We start from the raw sequence: 21,659 nt of genomic DNA, 5'->3' as shown, positions 1-21,659 counted from the left end.
CAAACTTAATTTGTGAATTATGATCAATTTGTCAAGAGTAGCACAGTTAATGGTTGTATTGCTGTTTGTGTAAGATTCTGTAATATTGGCATACAGATGTAATAGTAAGAGGTTAATATACCACAGAGTAGGACTGGAAGGGCATATTAGGGCTGGAAGGGCAGAGTAGGACTGGAAGGGCATATTAGGGCTGGAAGGGCAGAGTAGGACTGGAAGGGCAGATTAGGGCTGGAAGGTAGTAATCAGCACCCAGAGTGAATAGTACATTGACAATATTTCTTGCAAGGAAACATTTTCATTGTTTAATTTCTTTTTTAGAAAAATGTTGTTGATTAAAAAACATGATTTAAAAAACCCCCAAAAAACAAAAGAAACCCTTCACAATGAAAGGCCGTCAGAAATACTACTGCATAAATAACATCATTTTCTGTTCAAACTGTGTTTGATTTGTTCTTATTGCTAATGATATGACCCACAATTGCCTTGCATTAACAACAGATCCTGTTCATTTATATTTATTGTGGATTTCTGTGTGTCAAGTACTGGAGGCAACAGCAGTAATTTCTCCTCGGAACAATACTGAATTTATTGATGCTTGTCTTCTGAAGATCTCATTAAGGAACAAAGAGAAAAATGTCAAAATTTATTGGAAATATTTTGTGAAATCAGTATACAGCAAAATAATGAAATATACAAAAGATAATAGGGAAAATAAGCCTAATTTTGTTTGTCAAAGGTGATGTAAAGGGTATTCCTAATTGGCTTTACTATAAGTAAGTCTCTTCTTTGTTGTTTGTTTTACGATAGACTGATTTTATTTTGAGGTAGATAAAGAGCAGCAAAATAATCAGCCTGTAATCTTGTTTATTTTATGTTATTTGTCTGGTTTGTTCCAGGAAAATGTTGATGATAACACTGAGCTAGACTAAAGGAATGATTTATAATTTTGCCACAAGTAATTGTTGTTTTATTGAATATTTGCAGCCATATAATTTACTATTCACACCATGGAAAAGTTCTTAACCTTTCATATATTATATATATATATATGGATTTGCCTGCTTTGATTTTGGAATAGTCCATTGTTATTTTCATTAATAATTGTATTTCATTAAAAAACAGCTGAAATTTAACAGTCTTGTCCTACTGCAAGGACATGCAGGCTGGCCTGACTCCAAACTGATGTTATATGCAAGCCATCACAGCCTGGCCTAACTGCAAGGACATATAGGCTGGTCTGACTCCAAACTGATGCTATATGCAAGTCATCACAGCCTGGCCTAACTGCAAGGACATATAGGCTGGTCTGACTCCAAACTGATGCTATATGCAAGTCATAACAACCTGGCCTAACTGCAAGGACATGCTGGCATGTCTGACTGAAAACTGATGCAATTATGCAAGTCATAACAACCTGGCCTAACTGCAAGGGCATATAGACTGGCCTGACTCCAAACTGGTGTTATATGCAAGCCATCACAGCCTGGCCTAATATTCAGGCTGGTGTGACTCCAAACTGATGCTTTATGCAAGCAATCAAAGCCTGGCCTAATTGCAAGACTATGCCTGCAGGCCAGACTCCAAACTGATGCTTTATGCAAATCATCACAGCCTAGCCTAACTGCAAGGATATTCAGGCTGGTGTAACTCCAAACTGATGCTTTATGCAAGCAATCAAAGCCTGGCCTAATTGCAAGGACATACTGGCTGGCCTGACTCCAAACTGATGCTTTATGCAAGCAATCAAAGCCTGGCCTAATTGCAAGGACATACTGGCTGGCCTGACTCCAAACTGATGCTTTATGCAAGCAATCAAAGCCTGGCCTAATTGCAAGGACATACTGGCTGGCCTGACTCCAAACTGATGCTTTATGCAAGCAATCAAAGCCTGGCCTAATTGCAAGGACATACTGGCTGGCCTGACTCCAAACTGATGCTTTATGCAAGCAATCAAAGCCTGGCCTAATTGCAAGGACATACTGGCTGGCCTGACTCCAAACTGATGCTTTATGCAAACAATCAAAGCCTGGCCTAATTGCAAGGACATACTGGCTGGCCTGACTCCAAACTGATGCTTTATGCAAACAATCAAAGCCTGGCCTAATTGCAAGGACATGCCGGCTGGCCTGACTCCAAACTGATGCTTTAAGCAAATCATCACAGCTAAAAATTAAAGAGTCAATGAATTAGATTGTTTTGATTCAGTTTCCAAGTGATAAAAAATCCTTGAATGTCACTTAATACTTTTACCCTTTTCAGTAAGGCATTTCAAAAAGGGGTAAGAGAGGCAGTCTCAATTTCTGTTTATCAAAGAAGCCAATACCATGTCCTAAAAATGTAATTTATAAGGAAACAAGTCATGTCAGGGGAATGCAGAAAAAGTGTTTGCAAGTTATGTGTTTGTCCCCTTATTTAGAGCAGGATACAGGAACGTTTTACATGCTGTTATTATTGATTATTGGTCAATAACTTAAGTTGATTGGTTTTTTATGCATTTCTTTACATTACATGTATTGTGATTATTGGGATATTTATTTTTCTCTCATCTATTTATACTAGTTATTGATTAAGGTGCTTTATTTCTGGAGAAAATACCAACCTGCCTTATTAACTATGTTGGCAGGCAATTCACTATGTCTCAAGTGTTGAACAAACCATATAATAATTTATGTTTGTTATAAAATGAGAAACATGTTGAAAGAAGTAACCAGATATATTCCAGTTTGCAGAGACTGTGCTATAATATAAGGTTTTAGGCAGTTGACAGAATAGATGGGCTTGCATGTTTGCTACCTGCTACAACATATGATATCCATTCATTTTATGTTCTTTATCATTGAGATTTGCAAATCAGTCACAGAGTTTGGCAAAAGTTGATGCATGTTTCATAATAGGGTAATTTGGAAAAATAATTTAGATTGATTTAGGTTAAACAACAAAAAGCCATTGTTAAAGTATTAAGAATAACATTTGTTATTTTCTTGTATTTCCAGATTGTATAATGAGAGATGAAAGACAAAAGATGAAATCTTAGAGTAATCTGATTGGTTGGCAGTGAGGTCACCTGACATAATGTGAAATTGTGATTTGTTGAGAGGACCGTGACCTGCAAGAGTAACTATGACAACAGAAGATCTTTTGCAGGCCGGTCAGGTAGTCAAGGACAGATGGAAAGTGGTAAGTATATTTTATCTTTAGAAACAGTCACTTTAATTTGACAGAGAAAGGGTTTTAGTATTCTGGCATCCAATTTGACAGAGAAAGGGTTTTAGTATTCTGGCATCCAAGTATTTCCTGTACACACATATATTCTGAATGACATGTTTATTAAACTCCAGACAAATGGTCTCTTAAACAATGATAAGTGGAGCAGAGGACTGATATAACAACATAGTATAATTATATTGGGATATATTTTGTGTGTAAGAACTGCTTCTCTGCATACAAAATGAGACAATACCAGGTCTTCTACCTAAAGACGTTCTGTATTAAGAACACATCAAGATTTCCAAGATTTTGTGTCAAAAGCCAAATATTAGTGTGTAGCAAAAATTTTTTAGTGAGTGAGCATACTAAAAATATATATCAAATAACTGCAGCTTTTGTATGGGAACTACTTGCATGCCAGTAATAATGCTGTTTTTAGCTCGACTATTCGCAGAATAATCGAGCTAATGCAGTCACCCATTTGTCGGCGTCGGCGTCCCTGTGGTTAAGTTTTTGTATGTAAGCTGGTATCTCCATAACTACTGAAGGGAATGGATTGAAACTTCACACACTTGTTCTCTGTGATTATCTAAGATGATTGACACAAGTCCCATAACTCTGATTTGCTTTTTTTCATAATTATGCCCCTTTTTCGACTTAGAAATTCGTGGTTAAGTTTTTGTATGTAAGCTGGTATCTCCATAACTACTGAAGGGAATGGATTGAAACTTCACACACTTGTTCTCTGTGATTATCTAAGATGATTGGCACAAGTCCCATAACTCTGATTTGCTTTTTTACATAATTATGCCCCTTTTCGACTTAGAAATTTGTGGTTAAGTTTTTGTATGTAAGCTGGTATCTCCATAACTACTGAAGGGAATGGATTGAAACTTCACACACTTGTTCTCTGTGATTATCTTAGATGATTGGTACAAGTCCCATAACTCTGGTTTGCTTTTTTACATAATTATGTCCCTTTTTCGACTTAGAAATTCTTGGTTAAGTTTTTGCGTGTAAGCTGGTATGTCCATATTAACTACTGATGGGAATGGATTGAAACTTCACACACTTGTTCTCTGTGATTATCTAAGATGATTGGCACAAGTCCCATAACTCTGATTTGCTTTTTTAACATAATAATGCCCCTTTTTCGACTTAGAAATTCTTGGTTAAGTTTTTGCGTGTAAGCTGGTATCTCCATAACTACTGAAGGGAATGGATTGAAACTTCACACGCTTGTTCTCTGTGATTATCAAAGATGATTGGCACAAGTCCCATAACTCTGATTTGCTTTTTTACATAATAATGCCCCTTTTTCGACTTAGAAATTCTTGTTAAGTTTTTGCGTGTAAGCTGGTATCTCCATAACTACTGAAGGGAATGGATTGAAACTTCACACACTTGTTTTCTGTGATTATCTTAGATGATTGGCACAAGTCCCATAACTCTGATTTGCTTTTTTACATAATAATGTCCCTTTTTCGACTTAGAAATTCTTGGTTAAGTTTTTGCGTGTAAGCTGGTATCTCCATAACTACTGAAGGGAATGGATTGAAACTTCACACACTTGTTCTCTGTGATTATCTAAGATGATTGACACAAGTCCCATCAGTCTGATTTGCTTTTTAACATAATTATGCCCCTTTTTGGACTTAGAAATTCTTGGTTAATTTTTTGCGTGTAAGCTGGTATCTCCATAACTACTGAAGGGAATGGATTGAAACTTAACACTCTTGTTGTCTGTGATTATCTAAGATGATTGGCACAAGTCCCATAACTCGGATTTTCTTTTTCGCATAATAATGCCCCTTTTTCGATTCATAAATTCTTGGTTAAGTTTTTGTGTGTAAGCTTGTATCTCCATAAGTACTGAAGGGAATGTATTGAAACTTGAAGGGTTTGTACCTTTTCGGACAATTTTATGTATTCATATAGGTAAGCATTATTATAATCAATGAAACACCCTTGTGACAAATTTTCGAATAGTCGAGCGTTACTGTCCTCCGACAGTTCTTGTTCACCTTAATGTTATAAAGGAAAATTTTGACATGTTACACTATATTTTTGGAGATATAGTGCAATCTTGCACAGTAGCCTTCTGTAGATCAACTCTTTACAACAACAATTTCATTATTTTTTCAAAGTAAGACCTTACTAAAGATTAAACCTCTGTATAGCAACACCTCTCTACAAAAACCAAAATCTTTACCTTCCAAAGACTGGTTTCATATTATGTATTTACTTTATATGAAGTACGAGGGGTTATCCAAAAATTCGTGGACTTTCTTTGTTGCGTAAAATATATTTGAGATATTGATTTGAAATTCTCACACTGCTTAGAAGAATAAATAATAAATAAACACAGAAAAATTCATGTTAGTATCTATTTATATTACAACAATATTTAATTTTACATAAACATATGTCTGCGACAGCGGCGCACTCCAAAAAGTTATTGACGTCAACGTCATAACATTTAACGTCAACTTATGCTTCAACGTTACGCAGTCAATAATCATTACTGCTTCACGTAGTAATGTCCATCACTAAATTTGTATGCCAATTAAACACTAATGATAGTGAAATTTTATTTTTTCTGTTTGCCTGCTGTCTTTTGTTGTTCTGTTTTTTTCAAATGTTTTTGTTGGTGTCATTCCCAAATTACAACAAAATATTGTGATCACGCTATTTTCTAATTTCTGCGTGTCCGTAATGTTCCCGTTGTAAACAATATCATCGTCTGGCGTTTCTGGCGATTTCAACAAAAATGAATGGAAATGACGTCCATAATTTTAAAGAATTACTTAAATTACATCATAGAAGAAATATGCGATGTTTAACGGGTTTTCTACGTTAATTAGTATTTTTTTAGCAAAAAATATACGCTGACTAACTGCGCTTTTCTACCGTGCGCCGGGTGCCGTGTATGTGCTTATTTCAAAGCAATATAAAATCCATGTTTTATTGACGCAGTTAACTCTTCGTTTCAAAACGTGTTGATAATATTCTACAATGTATGCTGATAAAATTTCATATCAATACACGTTGATGTTCAAAAGATATTTAAAAAGTCCACGAATTTTTGGATGACCCCTCGTATATTATTAAATTTTGTTGATACATAGGTGAGAAAGGTAGGGGGTGGAGGATTTGGTGAGATATATGAAGGACTTGATACTGTTACCAAGGAACCTGTGGCACTAAAGCTGGAGTCAGCAAAGCAGCCAAAACAAGTTCTCAAAATGGAGGTAGCTGTCCTTAAGAAACTTCAAGGTGTGTACTTTTGTCATATCTGTCAACACTGTTAATATCATACAGTTAAAGTTTAAATCTTTACCATATTTAGACCTCTCATTATGTCAGAAGTTTTTTTAATGATCAGCTTCTTGAATAGTTGGTATAAGAAATAATGACATAATAAATAATTGTTTTTGTAGAGTTTTAATAGTGTATATTAAATTTATTGAATCATGGAATGGTATTGTGTGGTTCGACTCAATCCTGACATTTCTTCTGGTCAATAATTAAATGAATGTAAGTTGGAACTAGTTGCAGAAAATTTGGTGATCAATACTTTCTTATAATTATGTTTTCTTGATAAATTCACTTATTTTAGAACAACTCTGATGTAAATTAGAAAATATTGAAATAGTGTATAATGTTATCTAATATTAATTAAATTTTTTCTCAGGTCGTGACCATGTTTGCCGCTTTATTGGATGTGGGCGTAATGAGTTTTATAATTATGTAGTTATGTCCCTACAAGGCAAGAACTTGGCAGAATTGCGTCGCAGTCAGCCTAAAGGTTGTTTCACACTGAGCACGGCACTGCGGTTAGGTTCACAAATATTGAAGGGAATTGAAGCTATACATGATGTTGGCTTTTTACATAGAGACATTAAACCTGTAGGTTTTTATGCCAAGTTTTAAAATTTATTGTGATATATTTTATTATGCCCCCTTTTGAAAAAAAGGGGGTATATTGCTTTGCACTTGTCGGTCCGTCGGTCCGTCGGTCCGTCGGTCCGTAGACCAAATGGTTTCCGAGTGATAACTAAAGAACCCTTAGGCCTAGGAACTTCAAACTTGGTATGGTGATTGGTCATGACAAGTAGATGACCCCTATTGATTTTGGGGTCAAAGGTCAAGGTCACATTGACCTTGTAAGCAAAAACGGTTTTCGATCAATAACTAAAGAACCTTAAGGCCTAGGAACTTCAAACTTGGTATGGTGATTTGTCATGATCAGTAGATGACCCCTATTGATTTTGGGGTCAAGGGGTCAAAGGTCAAGGTCACATTGACCTTGTAAGCAAAAACGGTTTCCGATCAATAAGTAAAGAACCTTAAGGCCTAGGAACTTCAAACTTGGTATGGTGATTGGTCATGATCAGTAGATGACCCCTATTGATTTTGGAGTTAAGGGGTCAAAGGTCAAGGTCACATTGACCTTGTAAGCAAAAACGGTTTCCGATCAATAAGTAAAGAACCTTAAGGCCTAGGAACTTCAAACTTGGTATGGTGATTGGTCATGATCAGTAGATGACCCCTAACGATTTTGGGGTCAAGGGGTCAAAGGTCAAGGTCACATTGACCTTGTAAGCAAAAACGGTTTCCGATCAATAAGTAAAGAACCTTAAGGCCTAGGAACTTCAAACTTGGTATGGTGATTGGTCATGATCAGTAGATGACCCCTAACGATTTTGGGGTCAAGGGGTCAAAGGTCAAGGTCACATTGACCTCTTAGGTAAAAAACGGTTTCCGATCAATAACAAAAGAACCCTTAGGCCTAGGAACTTCAAACTTGGTATGGTGATTGGTTATGACCAGCAGATGACCCCTATTGATTTTGGGGTTAAGGGGTCAAAGGTCAAGGTCACATTGACCTTGTAGGTAAAAACGGTTTCCGATCAATAACAAAAGAACCCTTAGGCCTAGGGACTTCAAACTTGATATGGTGATTGGTCATGATCAGTAGATGACCCCTATTGATTTTGGGGTCAAGGGGTCAAAGGTCAAGGTCACATTGACCTTGTAGGCAAAAACGGTTTCCGATCAATAACGAAAGAACCCTTAGGCCTAGGGACTACAAACTTGATATGGTGATTGGTCATGATCAGTAGATGACCCCTATTGATTTTGGGGTCAAGGGGTCAAAGGTCAAGGTCACATTGACCTCTTAGGTAAAAACAGTTTCGGATCAATAACTAAAGAACCCTTAGGCCTAGGAACTTCAAACTTGGTATGGTGATTGGTCATGATCAGTAGATGACCCCTATTGATTTTGGGGTCAAGGGGTCAAAGGTCAAGGTCACATTGACCTCTTAGGTCAAAGCAGTTTCCGATCAATAACTAAAGAACCCTTAGGCCTAGGAACTTCAAACTTGGTATGGTGATTGGTCATGACCAGCAGATGACCCCTACTGATTTTGGGGTTAAGGGGTCAAAGGGAAAGGTCACATTGACCTTGTAGGTAAAAATGCTTTCCGATCAATAACTTAAGAACCCTTAGGCCTAGGAACTTCAAACTTGGTATGGTGATTGGTCATGACCAGCAGATGACCTATTGTTTTTAGGGTCAAGGGGTCAAAGGTCATGTAACATTGACCTTGTACGTAAAAACGGTTTCCGATCAATTAACTAAAAACACTTAGGCCTAGGAACTTCAAACTTTGTATGATGATTGGTGGTGACCAGCAGATGACCCCTATTGAGTTTTGGGTCAAGGGGTCAAAGGTCAAGGTCACATCGACCTTGTAAGTAAAAACGGTTTCTGATCAATAACTTAAGAACGCTTAGGCCTAGGAACTTCAAACTTGGTATGGTGATTTTTCATGACCAGCAGATTACCCCTTTCGATTTTGGGATCAAGGGGTCAAAGGTCAAGGTCACATTGACCTTGTAAGTAAAAACGGTTTCTGATCAATAACTAAAGAACACTTCGGCCTAGGAACTTCAAACTTGGCATAGTGATTGGTCATGATCAGCAGATGACCCCTATTGATTTTGGGGTCAAAGGTCAAGGTCACATTGACCTTGTATGTTAAAACGGTTTCGGATCAATAATAAAAGAACCCTTAGGCCTAGGAACTTCAAACTTGGCATGGTGATTAGTCATGACCAGCAAATGACCCCTATTGATTTTGGGGTCAAGGGGTCAAAGGTCAAGGTCACATTGACCTTGTAAGTAAAAACGGTTTCTGATCAATTAAGTAAAAACGCTTAGGCCTAGGAGCTTCAAACTTTGTATGATGATTTGTTTTGACCAGCAGATGACCCCTATTAAGTTTTGGGTCAAGGGGTCAAAGGTCAAGGTCATGACCAGTAGATACTTGATAACCCTTATTAATTGTTTGATCACTGGGTCAGAAGTCATGCATAATTACCTTATCACATGAATAATTGGCTGCTGATAGGGGGCATACATGTTTTACAAACATATCTTGTTGAATTATAAGTACATGTATTACAACCAGTAACAGCAACACATGATTTCATATATGGTAAAAATCCAAATAAGGGTGTATAATGTTTTCTACTGGAATCATTGTGAGACACTGTTGTTAGATGATGAACTTATCTTAGGATATTACATAAGTTGGTTTACTATAAATATGTTTATATCAGAAATATTGCTGATTATCAAAGAATTTATATTAGATGTTTATTTGTATGTGAAATATAATTTTACCATTTTACCATTGATTCAATGAATAGTTCTCTGTTATATATGCTGCAGTGTTATAAATGTTAGGGGATATTAAATTGTTTGCATGTAGTAGGTAATTGCGTCTTATTTTAATTTTCAGTCTAATTTTGCCATGGGAAGATTACAAAACCAGACCAAGAAAGTGTTTATGTTAGATTATGGTCTAGCCCGCCAGTACACGACCCCGACCGGTGAAGTTCGTCCCCCTAGAGCTGCTGCAGGGTTTAGAGGAACAGTTAGATATGCTTCTGTAAATGCACACAAGAATAAGGTAATTTTACTTCATGTTAATTTAGTTTGTTACTTCTATGTTTTCTGCTGTAATACGTTAATCAGTTTAGAATATTTATTTTATTTTTTTTGGGTGGGGGGGAGAAAAAATCATTCTTTGAACTTTTTGAATGTTTTAAATATGTTAACTAAAAAGACTTAACAAGTGAAACTTGATGTATTCTTACATAACTAGATAAAGATACGATGTTTCGATGTTTGCCAGTTAATATCAGATAGACATAAATATACATCATTTCTTTTTCCCTCATGTTTCATCTCATTTAGGTTACTTATTTGCTTAAAATACATTTTCACTTGTAAAATGAGAGCATTTAGAGAAAATTACATCTCTTATTTCGTGCAGGCTTTTTATAAACATCTTGGATTACATGTGTTTTAGATAATAAGAAGTTTTAATTAAACGTTAACACACCAAAAATAAAGAGTACTTACTTAATAAGTGTTATAAAACAAGTGTTATAAATATGTTATTTTATATTTAAATCATATTTTTGTCAAGACGTAGAATAAAGTCCTCAATATTTGATACATTGTCGTAATGTTTGCAAGTTGTAAGTAATATAAGCAGCATGTAACAGACAAGGAACTTATTCTGTATTGAGATCTGTCCTATATTTTCTGTTAAGAAGTTGTTGCGATGTTGATGTATATATAGCTTCAAAAACTGGGCATTTTAACTGTACTGTTATATACCGGTATATAGGGTTACAAAAATGAATTTGACATTGCTGTTTTAGTACATAATTATGGCATCAAAGCATTTTACCATAAATACTGTGTAAATATGATACCAAATTTGTAAATATGATACCAAATCATCATAATTTGACGAAATTGTTAAATAGAAATGGCACTTGTATATTTGATATTGTTTAATAATTATGGCAGTAATTTTGACATTAATAACTGTGTATGTAGTAATATGGTACATTAATTACTGTGTTAATATGGTAGAAAGAAGCTGGTAGTAATACCACTAATGTGAAAGCAAGATTACATGCAGCAATCAAAATGTACAGGATAAAAGCATCCGGATAATGATAGATGCTGTGCATGTAGGATATTTATATATCCGACTTTTACTTGTCTTTATTATCAATATGGCGCCTTAACACCAATAACGGCTCCATTCTCATCTCTGAAGTGCAATAATATTGACAATTTTAACTATCTTTATTGTTTCTTTGTTCCGACATCAGCAATTTTATAGGAGTGCATTTCCTGTATCAGAATTTACATCCATTAAAGATCATATTAGACTAGAATCGATATTAGCATGTCCACATGGGGTTTGTTTATTTTATCTCAAACATTGTTGCAATTGAAATGTTCGATACTCAGATATTTTATTATGTTTATCACAGTTCATTTTTTTTTTGAAGATGATTAATTCATATAATTTCCTTAATAACAATAAAAGTATTGTTTCATATAAAGAAATATAAAAGAATGAAAAAAGATATAGAGGATATTTGTTTGTTTTGCATGTAAGATTGAAATATAATTTCACTGAGTGAACACCAGATGCAATATTTTCACGAGTGGCGTAGCCACGAGTGAAAATATAATAGCTGGTGTTCACGAATGAAATATATTTCAATCTTATATGTAAAACAAATAAATTTTCTTTTTATTTCATGCGTTTTAAGTGATTTTCAGTAATTTTTACTGATTTTGCCGCGTAACGTCACGCATTCTCCTTCGTGACGTCATCACATCATGACGTCACATCAACAGGTTGGAAATATAGTTCTGTGAAATTTCTCTTATTTTGTTACTTTTTTAGCATAATGTATGGTGACATCGATTTTCTTTTCCGAAAGAATCAAAATTTACGCATGACGGCATTTATTTTTGCCTGTTATTCCATTCAGTTTTGATTTTCTTTTCATCCGCATACAGATATAGTCCGGCTACAGTGAAAATTATATTTTATAAATTTCACTAGTGGTTTATCAGAATATAATCATCTGATATATTACAATAAAACACTGGAAATCATGAAATAAATGTTTGTAAATAGAGAATTACATGTATTTCAATAGAAGCCTGTAGCAATTTAACAAGATAGGAATGAATTTGATTATTTCACATTGATAAATTCCCTCAGATTTCTTCAGTAAATTTCGTGATGCTGTAAAATTAACATGATTTTCTAATTCTTCTCCCATTGTTGGAGATAAAATGGTTGTATCAAATGTTAATTTCAATGAAAACTTCATCTGTTACAGGAATGTATGCATATTTAATGGTTGTTTGAGCTTTAATTTGCTACTTCATTTAGATGTCAAGTGCCATTTGTAATGTTTTTGGATGCATAAAAAGGTCTTAAGTTCTGATTGTAGTTAAAAAATTGATTGACTTTACAGAACATTATCATCAAACTTAATTTCATACAGGGAGGTAAGATGGGTTGAAGTAAGAATTGGAATATTTATGTTCTCATGTTATATATCTACATTGTTTGTATTGATGTAGAGATGTTTTGAATTTAAATTTTATAACCATGCTTGTTTAGTTTGAATAGTTTTCAAGATAATTTATGTATTAAAAAATAATTCTTCAGTCAGTTTGTTGATTTAGCTGCCAACTTTTGGATCACACCATCCTATTTCTGTTAGTCAAGATATTTGCTCGAAAAACATAATGGTAAGAGAGATTAATTAACAAAGTGTTATCTTAAATGTCTCCTGCATATTTTCAGGAAATGGGTCGACATGATGATCTATGGTCATTGTTTTATATGTTGATTGAGTTCCTTGCCGGTCAGCTACCTTGGAGGAAAATCAAAGATAAGGAGCAAGTCGGTATTATGAAAGAAAAATATGACCACGCCCTTTTACTTAAAAATATGCCATCTGAGTTCCGAACTTTCCTCGAACATCTTAATTCCTTGGACTACTTTGAGAAGCCGGATTACGCATTACTACAGAATCTATTTGAACAGTGTATGAGGCGTAAGAATATAAAAGACTGTGATCCATTTGATTGGGAGAAGATTTATGCTGATGGGTCAATAACCACAACAACCACTACCTCTCCTCCCCTAGGTGTTAAACAATCACCTGGCTTTGGGTAAGATACCAACATTAATTGATCCCCCTATTTTTTTCTGTTTAATAAGGGTCCATGTGCACATGATTTACTGTACATAATATTATAGCATATGTTCTGTAGGTTACTAATCCTACAAAATCAATGCTTTCTTGGAAGCTTTAATACTAGGAATACTTTACGCAGTGTAATAAAAACATGGTTTTATCCTTACTTATTTCCATTGCAGTAGAGACAAAGGTTTTTGTTTTATAGAAAATAAATTCATTATATCTTTTCTCAAACCTTAAGTTATTAGTTATAAAGATTTTGGACAGGTTATATGACCCTATATATATGGTGGTTTGTATATTTAATCCAAGCTGCACCTATATACAGCCATATAACCTGTCAAGAATCTATATAAAGAATTTATGATACAGCAAACTTCCTTTATTTGAAAAGAAAAAGAAAGAAAGAAATTACTCAAAATTACTCATCAACTGTGTATATAGTTTATGTAAACTTCAGGATTGCACAATGAAAAGTGACATTACAAATGCAAAGTATCGTAAAAATGCTAGACTATAAACTTCCACATAGTATCATCTTTATAATTTTCTACTTATTTTTTGCCTGTAGTTAAGCATCAAATTAACTCTGATCAATTAAACATGAGTGTTATTCATGTATGTATTTTTTCAGCTTGAACCAGTATCCTCCAGGCCATGGTGCAACGGAAGTAATTGATGAGAACTTAAGTGAAAATGATGGTGAAGAAAACCTGAAAAAAATGAAAGAAGCAGATCATATCAATGATGACAAATATAAAATAATGGACAACAAACTTCGTGAAGAGAAAGAAGCTGAGAAGATGCGAGATGATAAAGATGGAGAAGAAAAGCATTTAGCTGAACAAAAAGTAAAAGAAAAGATTGAGGATAAAGAAAATGAAAACAAAGGTCTGGAGAAAGATAAAGATGAAAAGGCTGGTGAGGATTTAGCCAAACTTGATACACAATTAAAGGGTATTCTTAAAACAAGTGATAGTAAACAGAATTTAAAAGAACTAGAAACGGGAGTGTCTATTAAATTGTCAGAGAACGAAGTGATAAAGCCTGAAGCTAAAAATGTTCAACCTGAAAAGACAAGTGCTAGTAAGCAAGATGGTGCTATATCAAAGCCAAGTCGAACTTTACCACAAATCGAAAGATTTGAAAGTGCTATGAATAAGATTGGGGGTGGAATGAATATAGGTCAGAAATCAAGTGCTAATGATGATGAACAAGTACCTGAAGCTGTACCTGCAACAGATATTAATGAAACTGCTCAGCATAAACCTCATAGTGTGAAACAGTTAGTCAGAAACTTTGAGAAAGTGGGTAGGGATAAAGATGGGATGGAAATACCAAAAGCTTTTAGCGTGCCAGAAAATATGAGTGAAAAGGATAGGGGTATAGTTCCAAGACGCCAGTCAGAACCTTCGTGCAATATTGTGGAAAATTCTTTTCCAGAGCATTTAATTAGCAGAGCTCAGTTAACATTTGCAATTATGCAAACTGATGATAGAACTCACACTATGGGTGATGATAATGTAGATGAAAATGCAACTCGTGCAGCACCTTTCACGCATGCTAGTCAATGGCAAGGTGTGTCAGGGTTTGCATCTAGTACTGATAACAGTGATAATGAGGAGGAGGGAGGTGAAGAGGTCATTGGAGCAGATGGCAAAGTGCATAAATCTACTACAAAGTCTAGAAATAAAATGAATCTTATGAATACTTTAGCAGATGAAGATGATTTAAAGTTAGATAGTATAGCGAGGAATTCCATGTACTTTGACTCTGATAAAGATCATGGAAAGTTAATGCGGAATTCATTGATATTTATAGATGATGATATAGAAGATAGTCCGCAAGAACACATGAATATTTTCATTAAAGAAAAAATGGATGAAAAAAGTTTAAATATAGATTCTAGAGATTTTTCATTTAGTGCTGTTGGTAGTGAAAGGTCGCGGGGTAGAAGTGAAAGAACAAGTAAGGACGGGAGTGCCATAGGAACAAGTCAAGCTTCTAGTTATTCTGCAATACCTCATGCATTTACCATACCCAGTCAACTTTCAGAAAATGTTAGTGACAAATTAACAAAAGACTTAGGAAATCGAATGAATGCCCCTTCAAAATATCCTACTAGTCCTTCTAAATCATCTTTAAAAGACAAAGAAAGTTTGTCAGATGTTAAAAAATTAGCTGTTTTAAATAACTTGAAATTGTCAAATTTTGGTAAGTTGTCTAGCTCTAATCTAAGAAAAGAAAAAAGTTCAGATAGCCTGGACAAAATTGCAAAAGATAAAAGGTCTGATAGTAATATAAGTGGTTCTCCTGCTAAGTCTAGACATTTGTTAAAGCCTATTGACTTACTGTTAAAAGAGAAGACAAAATCTGATGGTGATATTGCTGGATTAGAAAGGAGGTCGCGAAGTAGAAGTCGCGAAGGTAGAGAAAGAGGCCGAAGCAATTCTAGGTCTGAAGATAAGACTAAACGTAGACAGTCATTAACGACTATAGAGGAACATATACGGACAAGAGGTGCAACACCGGCTATATCACCATTAGAAGAAAAAGTGCAAAATCATTTTAATATAGTGCCAAGTAGTAGTAGTGATAGTAAACTGAACAATGCAATTGTTGTTGATGATAATAAAGACAGTGATACTAAAGATAATAAATTAAAAGAGGAGAAGAAACGCTCTGAGAATAAGGAAAGGAGAGAAAGACGAGCACTTAGACGTTCAAATTCAGCGCCAAGAGTTGATAAGAGTGATAACAACAAAAATTCTCAACCAGATTATCTTACACCGGTTCCACCACTTGATTTAAACCAGAAAGTACCAAAACCACCAGATCAAGGATCAGCGCCAAAGAAGAACCTTGTTTACTCAGCTAGGTAAATAGTTTCTATTATTGCTTTATGCAGCCTGTTATCTCTGTTTCTTTCATGTTTACATATTGTGAAAATGTAATCTTAAGTGTTGTATATTTCCAGTGGTTTTGTTAGTTTCAGAGTAGTAAGTATTTTACTTGAGTCAAGGATATAGTTATTGTTAATGCTTAAGGTTCAACTTTTTATTAAAAAAAAACAACAAACATTCAAATAAGTATGCACTATGCATAATTTCTTTGAAACTGAATAAATTATTTAAGCACATTGCTTACAACTTGCTATGGAAAAATAAGAGATTTTGACTACTCATTGCATATAATTGAAGATTGATGTATAGTAATAACAGTTAATAGTTGAAAAAGTATTAAGTATCATAATTTTATGCCGGAATAATGAGTGTACTGAAATTCCTTTTAATGCAACATTCAGTTCATGTACTTCACATAATATAATATAAATGTCTTCAGCAGACTTCCAGCTTCTTTGTTCAATTTTACATATTCATTACATAATAATTATCTAAATAAACCATGGGATTAAATTGTCAGAATTTTAATATCAAAGAACAGACAGTTGCCATGCATGTGACCACAATGTTAAGAAGTTATTGCAATATTTAACTGATTAAATGCATTTGTACTTCTAGGTTGCTAATACATTTTGAACTTTAGAATAAAAAAAAATATTTAGAATAGAAGTGATTTAAGAAAAATATTGATGTTGTTTTTTGTTGTTGTGAGTACACTTTCATATTGTAAATTGAAGCACCTATGATATATTTGTACATTTATTTTGTAGCAAGCTTTTCTGTGACACTGAGGTCACATGTGACAGATTATTGGCTAAATTAAAGGGTCACATGGCTAGTGATCTTTTAGAGTCAATTTACAATACTTGCTCCGGAACTATCATAAGTGAAAACTATAATATGACTAGGTTGTATGTAAACTTGTCTACCTGCTTTGAAACCTTTAAAGGTGTTAACTGTCATTACAAAAAACGATATGATTTTTTTAATTTAAAGAATATCTTGTGACAAATTTAACGAGCCAGGGATGCAACTTACTAGAATATTTGTCTCGTTGCAGGCGACGTCGGTATAAAATGGCGTCAGCAAACTCAAGTCCTCGTTCTCCGTCCTCGCCACAAGCACAGTAACTAGTCACATGATCAATCCAAGTCACATGACCTCCATATTTGTTCAGTTTAGTGTTTTTGTCTTGTGCAATTATCATTTCTTGATTCATCGCTAATGATCAACTCTGGGCGAGACATAAGTTTCTTGTAAAAGGTAAAGAATTTTTGTTTTTGTATTTGCTTGATTTTATTTATTGTGAAAACTTGAATACTTTCCAATGCTTTGCATGTTTAGTTAGCTTTTAAGTATCTAAGTGTAGCAGATATTAGTTTGCTTGCATTCTATTGCTTTCTTCTTTCATTTGAGGGTTTGAGTCCTTAACTTTACGAGTGTTTTCAACACTTTGCAAATTCAGTGAAGTACCTTTGCAAATATGTGAGCAAACATGAAGTAAAGGATTTTGAGTGTTTACAGCTGCAGAATCTAAGCCATTTATGTCTGTTGCAGTTCACAGACAATTAAATTGCTTTGGCAAACTGCCTTTGCAACTGAAATTGATGAATAAGCATTGCTTGCGAAAAAAAAATCGTGTGTCAATACAGCCAAAGAGAGTAGTGCAATTATCTTTTGCTTGATATTGTCTGGGTTTTTTAACACCAGAAATATTTTAAAAACAGCAAATTTGCATTTCTGTAGTATGCATGTCTTATTTTATTAAATTGTTAAAAAAAAGTAGATGTTGTGTTCAAAAATTATTTAATCATTGTAAAATAAACTGAATATGAACATCAGATAATAATTTTTTTTTTATTGTCTTGCACAGATTGTGTCTGCCCCAGTTGAACGTTTTCTCCGGTGAATTTCTGCGGAACGCCAAACTTGAAGTAGTTCATTGTGATGATATTGATGATATAGACAGTCCAACAAAGAAACAAGAAGATGATTTCTCCGAGGAAGATAATTAATGCTCACTGTTGATACTATATACTCATTAATGACTGGTGTTTATATCTATCTACAACAATTTTATATATGAGCCGTGTCATGACAAAACCAACATAGTGCGTTTGCGACCAGCATGGATCCAGACCAGCCTGCGAGGATGAGCAGGCTGGTCTGGATCCATGCTGGTCGCAAACCCACTATGTTGGTTTTGTCATGGCGCGGCTCAATTATATCTTGCTCTATTTTCTATCTGTCTTCATTCCATCTCTCTTTGTCTAGAGCTAGGATGATTTTAGTTGAAACAAATTAGTTGTAAGGGAAAAGTCAATAATTAAATCAAATTTGGTATTTTCTACATTTTTTACATGTTAATTATTGATATGCATGTATCATTTTATACAGTCGTTGTTTCTGTATTTCTTATGTACATGTTGCCAATTTTTGATTTATAGTGTCTAAGTAGTGGCAGGAAAAAATTGAAAATGTTGCTAGATATATCCTAACAAATAAGGAATAGCAATCACTAAATCAGGCATATTTTGTAACAGTGTATTTTTTTTGTAAAGAACTTCATTAAAAAAGGACCATGTGGTGTTTTAATTGATATTTGTTGACGTTCTATTTTAATTGTTTTACCAAGTTTTTATTTAATAAGTTGAAGAAAGTGTTAAGTAATGCTTGTTTCTGTTTCTTAAACTGATTCTTAATGGTAATGACACTTTAAATCTTTGCAGGTTGTTTTAAATTAAAGATTAAATTATTGATTTTTGAATGACTGAGGCATTATTCTTGGTTTTCTTGGGCCTAGAAAATCAAGATGTTATATTGCTTCACTCAAACTTGGATATCACCTGTTGGTTGTAAGTAGATTTTGAAAACTGAAATGATGTTAGTAACATAAAAACAACATATGTTGGTGTAACTAATTTGTTATCTTAAACTTTCATTCTAAAATCAGTTATGAAAAATGCCAGTATTTGAAATTTCTCAAATTAGTAAATGTTTTGCTTGTTGCTGGAGGCAAACTTGTAATATCACAGCTTCAAGTATCTAAGAATCAGTCTAAAATAAAATGATGTTTTTATCTTGTATTGAATTACCATGTGATCACGTTGCATTAATAATGACAAGTATAGAAGATTGAAATTTGTGCACTATAGACAGCTATCTGCAGGATTAATTATTGAATAAAACTTTAGTCTGAACAGATTGTAACAACAATCAATCCTGGCAAAACAAGATTATTGATTTAGCATCTTACTCAATTATTCTTGCATTTTTCCCCTCTCCAATCTTGAGATAAGGATTTTTTCATTGGTCTAATAATTTAGATTTCATTTAAGAAGGCATTCCAAAATTGATAGATCAATCATATTATCTGCTTGTAGTATGTTGGGTCTGTTGCTGTACACTGACTTTATAAAGCTATATTAATCACTCACATGTTTCCCCTTCATCTACCTTACTTTCCTTGTCTAAATGTCTTTAATTTTTCACACTAATTGTTTTGTAAACTACATGTATTACTTTATACATTATGGTGAATTTGATAAATAATTGTCTTTGAAATTTGGTACAATTGAAAATCTAGAAAACTACTTTAAAACATGGGTATCTATTTATTGAAGCTGTTATGTTAAGACAGTGTATAATTGTATGTGTAGAAGTTTTTTTAGAATATGTACCACCCAAATATCAAAGATAAATGTGTATACCTGTCTATAAATCACTAAAATTGTTTTGTCAATCAAAGCCTTGTTGCATTTAAGCTTTTATGCAGTTTTAATGTGCCTAATTTGCATACCTCACTATTTGCTGCATGTTTTAAATGTACAGCTCGTGTGAAATCTCATTGGTCAGTCATTTTTGATACAATATCAGTAAGTGTTAAAATTGACCTTATTAGCCGTGTTAAGGGTATTAAATGTTTAAAATCTTGCCATAAATTGTATGGAAATTAATTAAGTGCTAAGGGTATGAGATAAGTAACTGTTCACTATCATCATGATTGGTTATTTATTAGTATTACAATGCATTGATCTATGTACTATTGTTCAATAGTGATATTACCATTGTTTGTTTCTTGCATTTTTTTAATAGATTTTTGTGTTTCGAGAAGTTGTGAAAATAATCTGTTTTAAATAGTTTTAGACTTGTATGATAAAATCGGATAGTTTTTAACTGCTGTGTGTATGTTATGGTCTCAAGTAAGAAATCTTGCCAGTGTGTACAACTTAGTCACTTAGTCATCAATGAGAGATATGGGTCAATAACTCAGTAACCATTCTTTTATTAAGGTAAAAATTTCTATATTTTTATGCGTATATACTTGACTTATTTAACATAGGATACTTACTTTAGAATTCTGACAAAGTCTGAAAATTTTCATTTAGGTCAAACAGTCAAGTGTTCAATTACCTAACAGTTCCATACATATTCCTGTAATACTGTAATCCTTTACCTGCTGGTTGAGGGCAAACTTTAACTTTGCTTCTTAGAAGAACAGCAGTTGAATATTTTGTTAGGAATGTTTTATTCCATTCTGTTAAATGATAGTGACACTTTTTGCTAAAATTCTTTTCAGATGAAATTGTAAGGATATGAAACCCAACACAATTGCACATTTTATAGAATACCTACTAGCCAGGTATAACATTTCACCCTGTAACATATAAATTTGTGTTTTACCTTAATTGTTTAGAGTTGGTTCCTCAAAGTTAGTCAAATTTATTCCTTTACCTTTATAAATCTGTACAAGACATACACTCCTAGGGTTTACATTATGAAAGCAGACGTATTACCTTTCAGGTATTATGAAATGTTATTAATTTACAGGTATTCCTTTTACAACCTTGACTTAGAAATCTGTTATTGCTTATAACATTTAGAGGTGAGAAATCTGAGACAAGAAGTTTGAAACAGATGTCTTATTTCAGATTATTAACATGTGGAAATGTCAAGTTGTTAGTTATTTGATTTCACTAGTTGTATATATATAATGTGCCATAGAATCTTTCCACTTTTCAAAGGCATTATATGGTCAGTAGATCACAGTGCTTGTCTGTACTCAATTTTTTTCTTGTTACTTCTTTTATCAGTTGCTATTTTTATGTACTTTTTTTCTGTTAAAACAATATTTTTATTTTTAAATTTCATGAATATTCTTGTAGGCAATACCAAGGGGTCAATAGGGTACTACATGACATTTTGGGAGATTATATTTGGAATCTGTTTCATATTTTGATAGGCAATTTCCTGAATATTGATATCTTATTGTCATGGAAATGTAAGAATTCTTTTCTGCTTTAAATTTCTCATTCTGTAAGTTATATCAATGGACAAAAAATAGAATATCTGTATGGAGGTCACCTTGAATAGGTTACACACATTTAATATGTGTTGCTTCAGAATTTACCAATGTATTAAGAAGATTCTACGTATTTT

General features: G+C 33.7%; 1 protein-coding gene across 3 annotated transcripts in view; it reads left to right on the top strand.

Moving 5' to 3' along the window:
- LOC132742817 (uncharacterized) overlaps window positions 1-18,360 on the top strand; it is a 37,959-nt gene extending 19,599 nt beyond the window's left edge. For 2 of the 3 annotated variants that reach the window (XM_060731306.1, XM_060731307.1), the window contains exons 3-9: window positions 2,994-3,177; window positions 6,336-6,483; window positions 6,902-7,116; window positions 10,020-10,190; window positions 12,918-13,288; window positions 13,952-16,195; window positions 18,094-18,360. In XM_060731306.1, the coding sequence (XP_060587289.1) occupies window positions 3,121-3,177; window positions 6,336-6,483; window positions 6,902-7,116; window positions 10,020-10,190; window positions 12,918-13,288; window positions 13,952-16,195; window positions 18,094-18,235 (3,348 nt within the window). In that variant the 5' untranslated portion in view covers window positions 2,994-3,120 and the 3' untranslated portion in view covers window positions 18,236-18,360. Of the gene's footprint in view, window positions 1-2,993; window positions 3,178-6,335; window positions 6,484-6,901; window positions 7,117-10,019; window positions 10,191-12,917; window positions 13,289-13,951; window positions 16,196-17,280; window positions 17,484-18,093 lie in introns of all 3 variants that reach the window. The other variant, XR_009627486.1, reaches the window with a different exon arrangement.
- Window positions 18,361-21,659: the final 3,299 nt, after the last annotated feature.

Source organism: Ruditapes philippinarum, unplaced genomic scaffold (genome assembly GCF_026571515.1).
Source record: "Ruditapes philippinarum isolate M1 unplaced genomic scaffold, ASM2657151v2 ctg57_1_1_1_1, whole genome shotgun sequence".
NCBI lineage: Eukaryota > Metazoa > Mollusca > Bivalvia > Venerida > Veneridae > Ruditapes > Ruditapes philippinarum.
The sequence above is the reverse complement of the archived record's forward strand: the minus strand, read 5'-3'. Positions and strand labels throughout refer to the sequence as shown.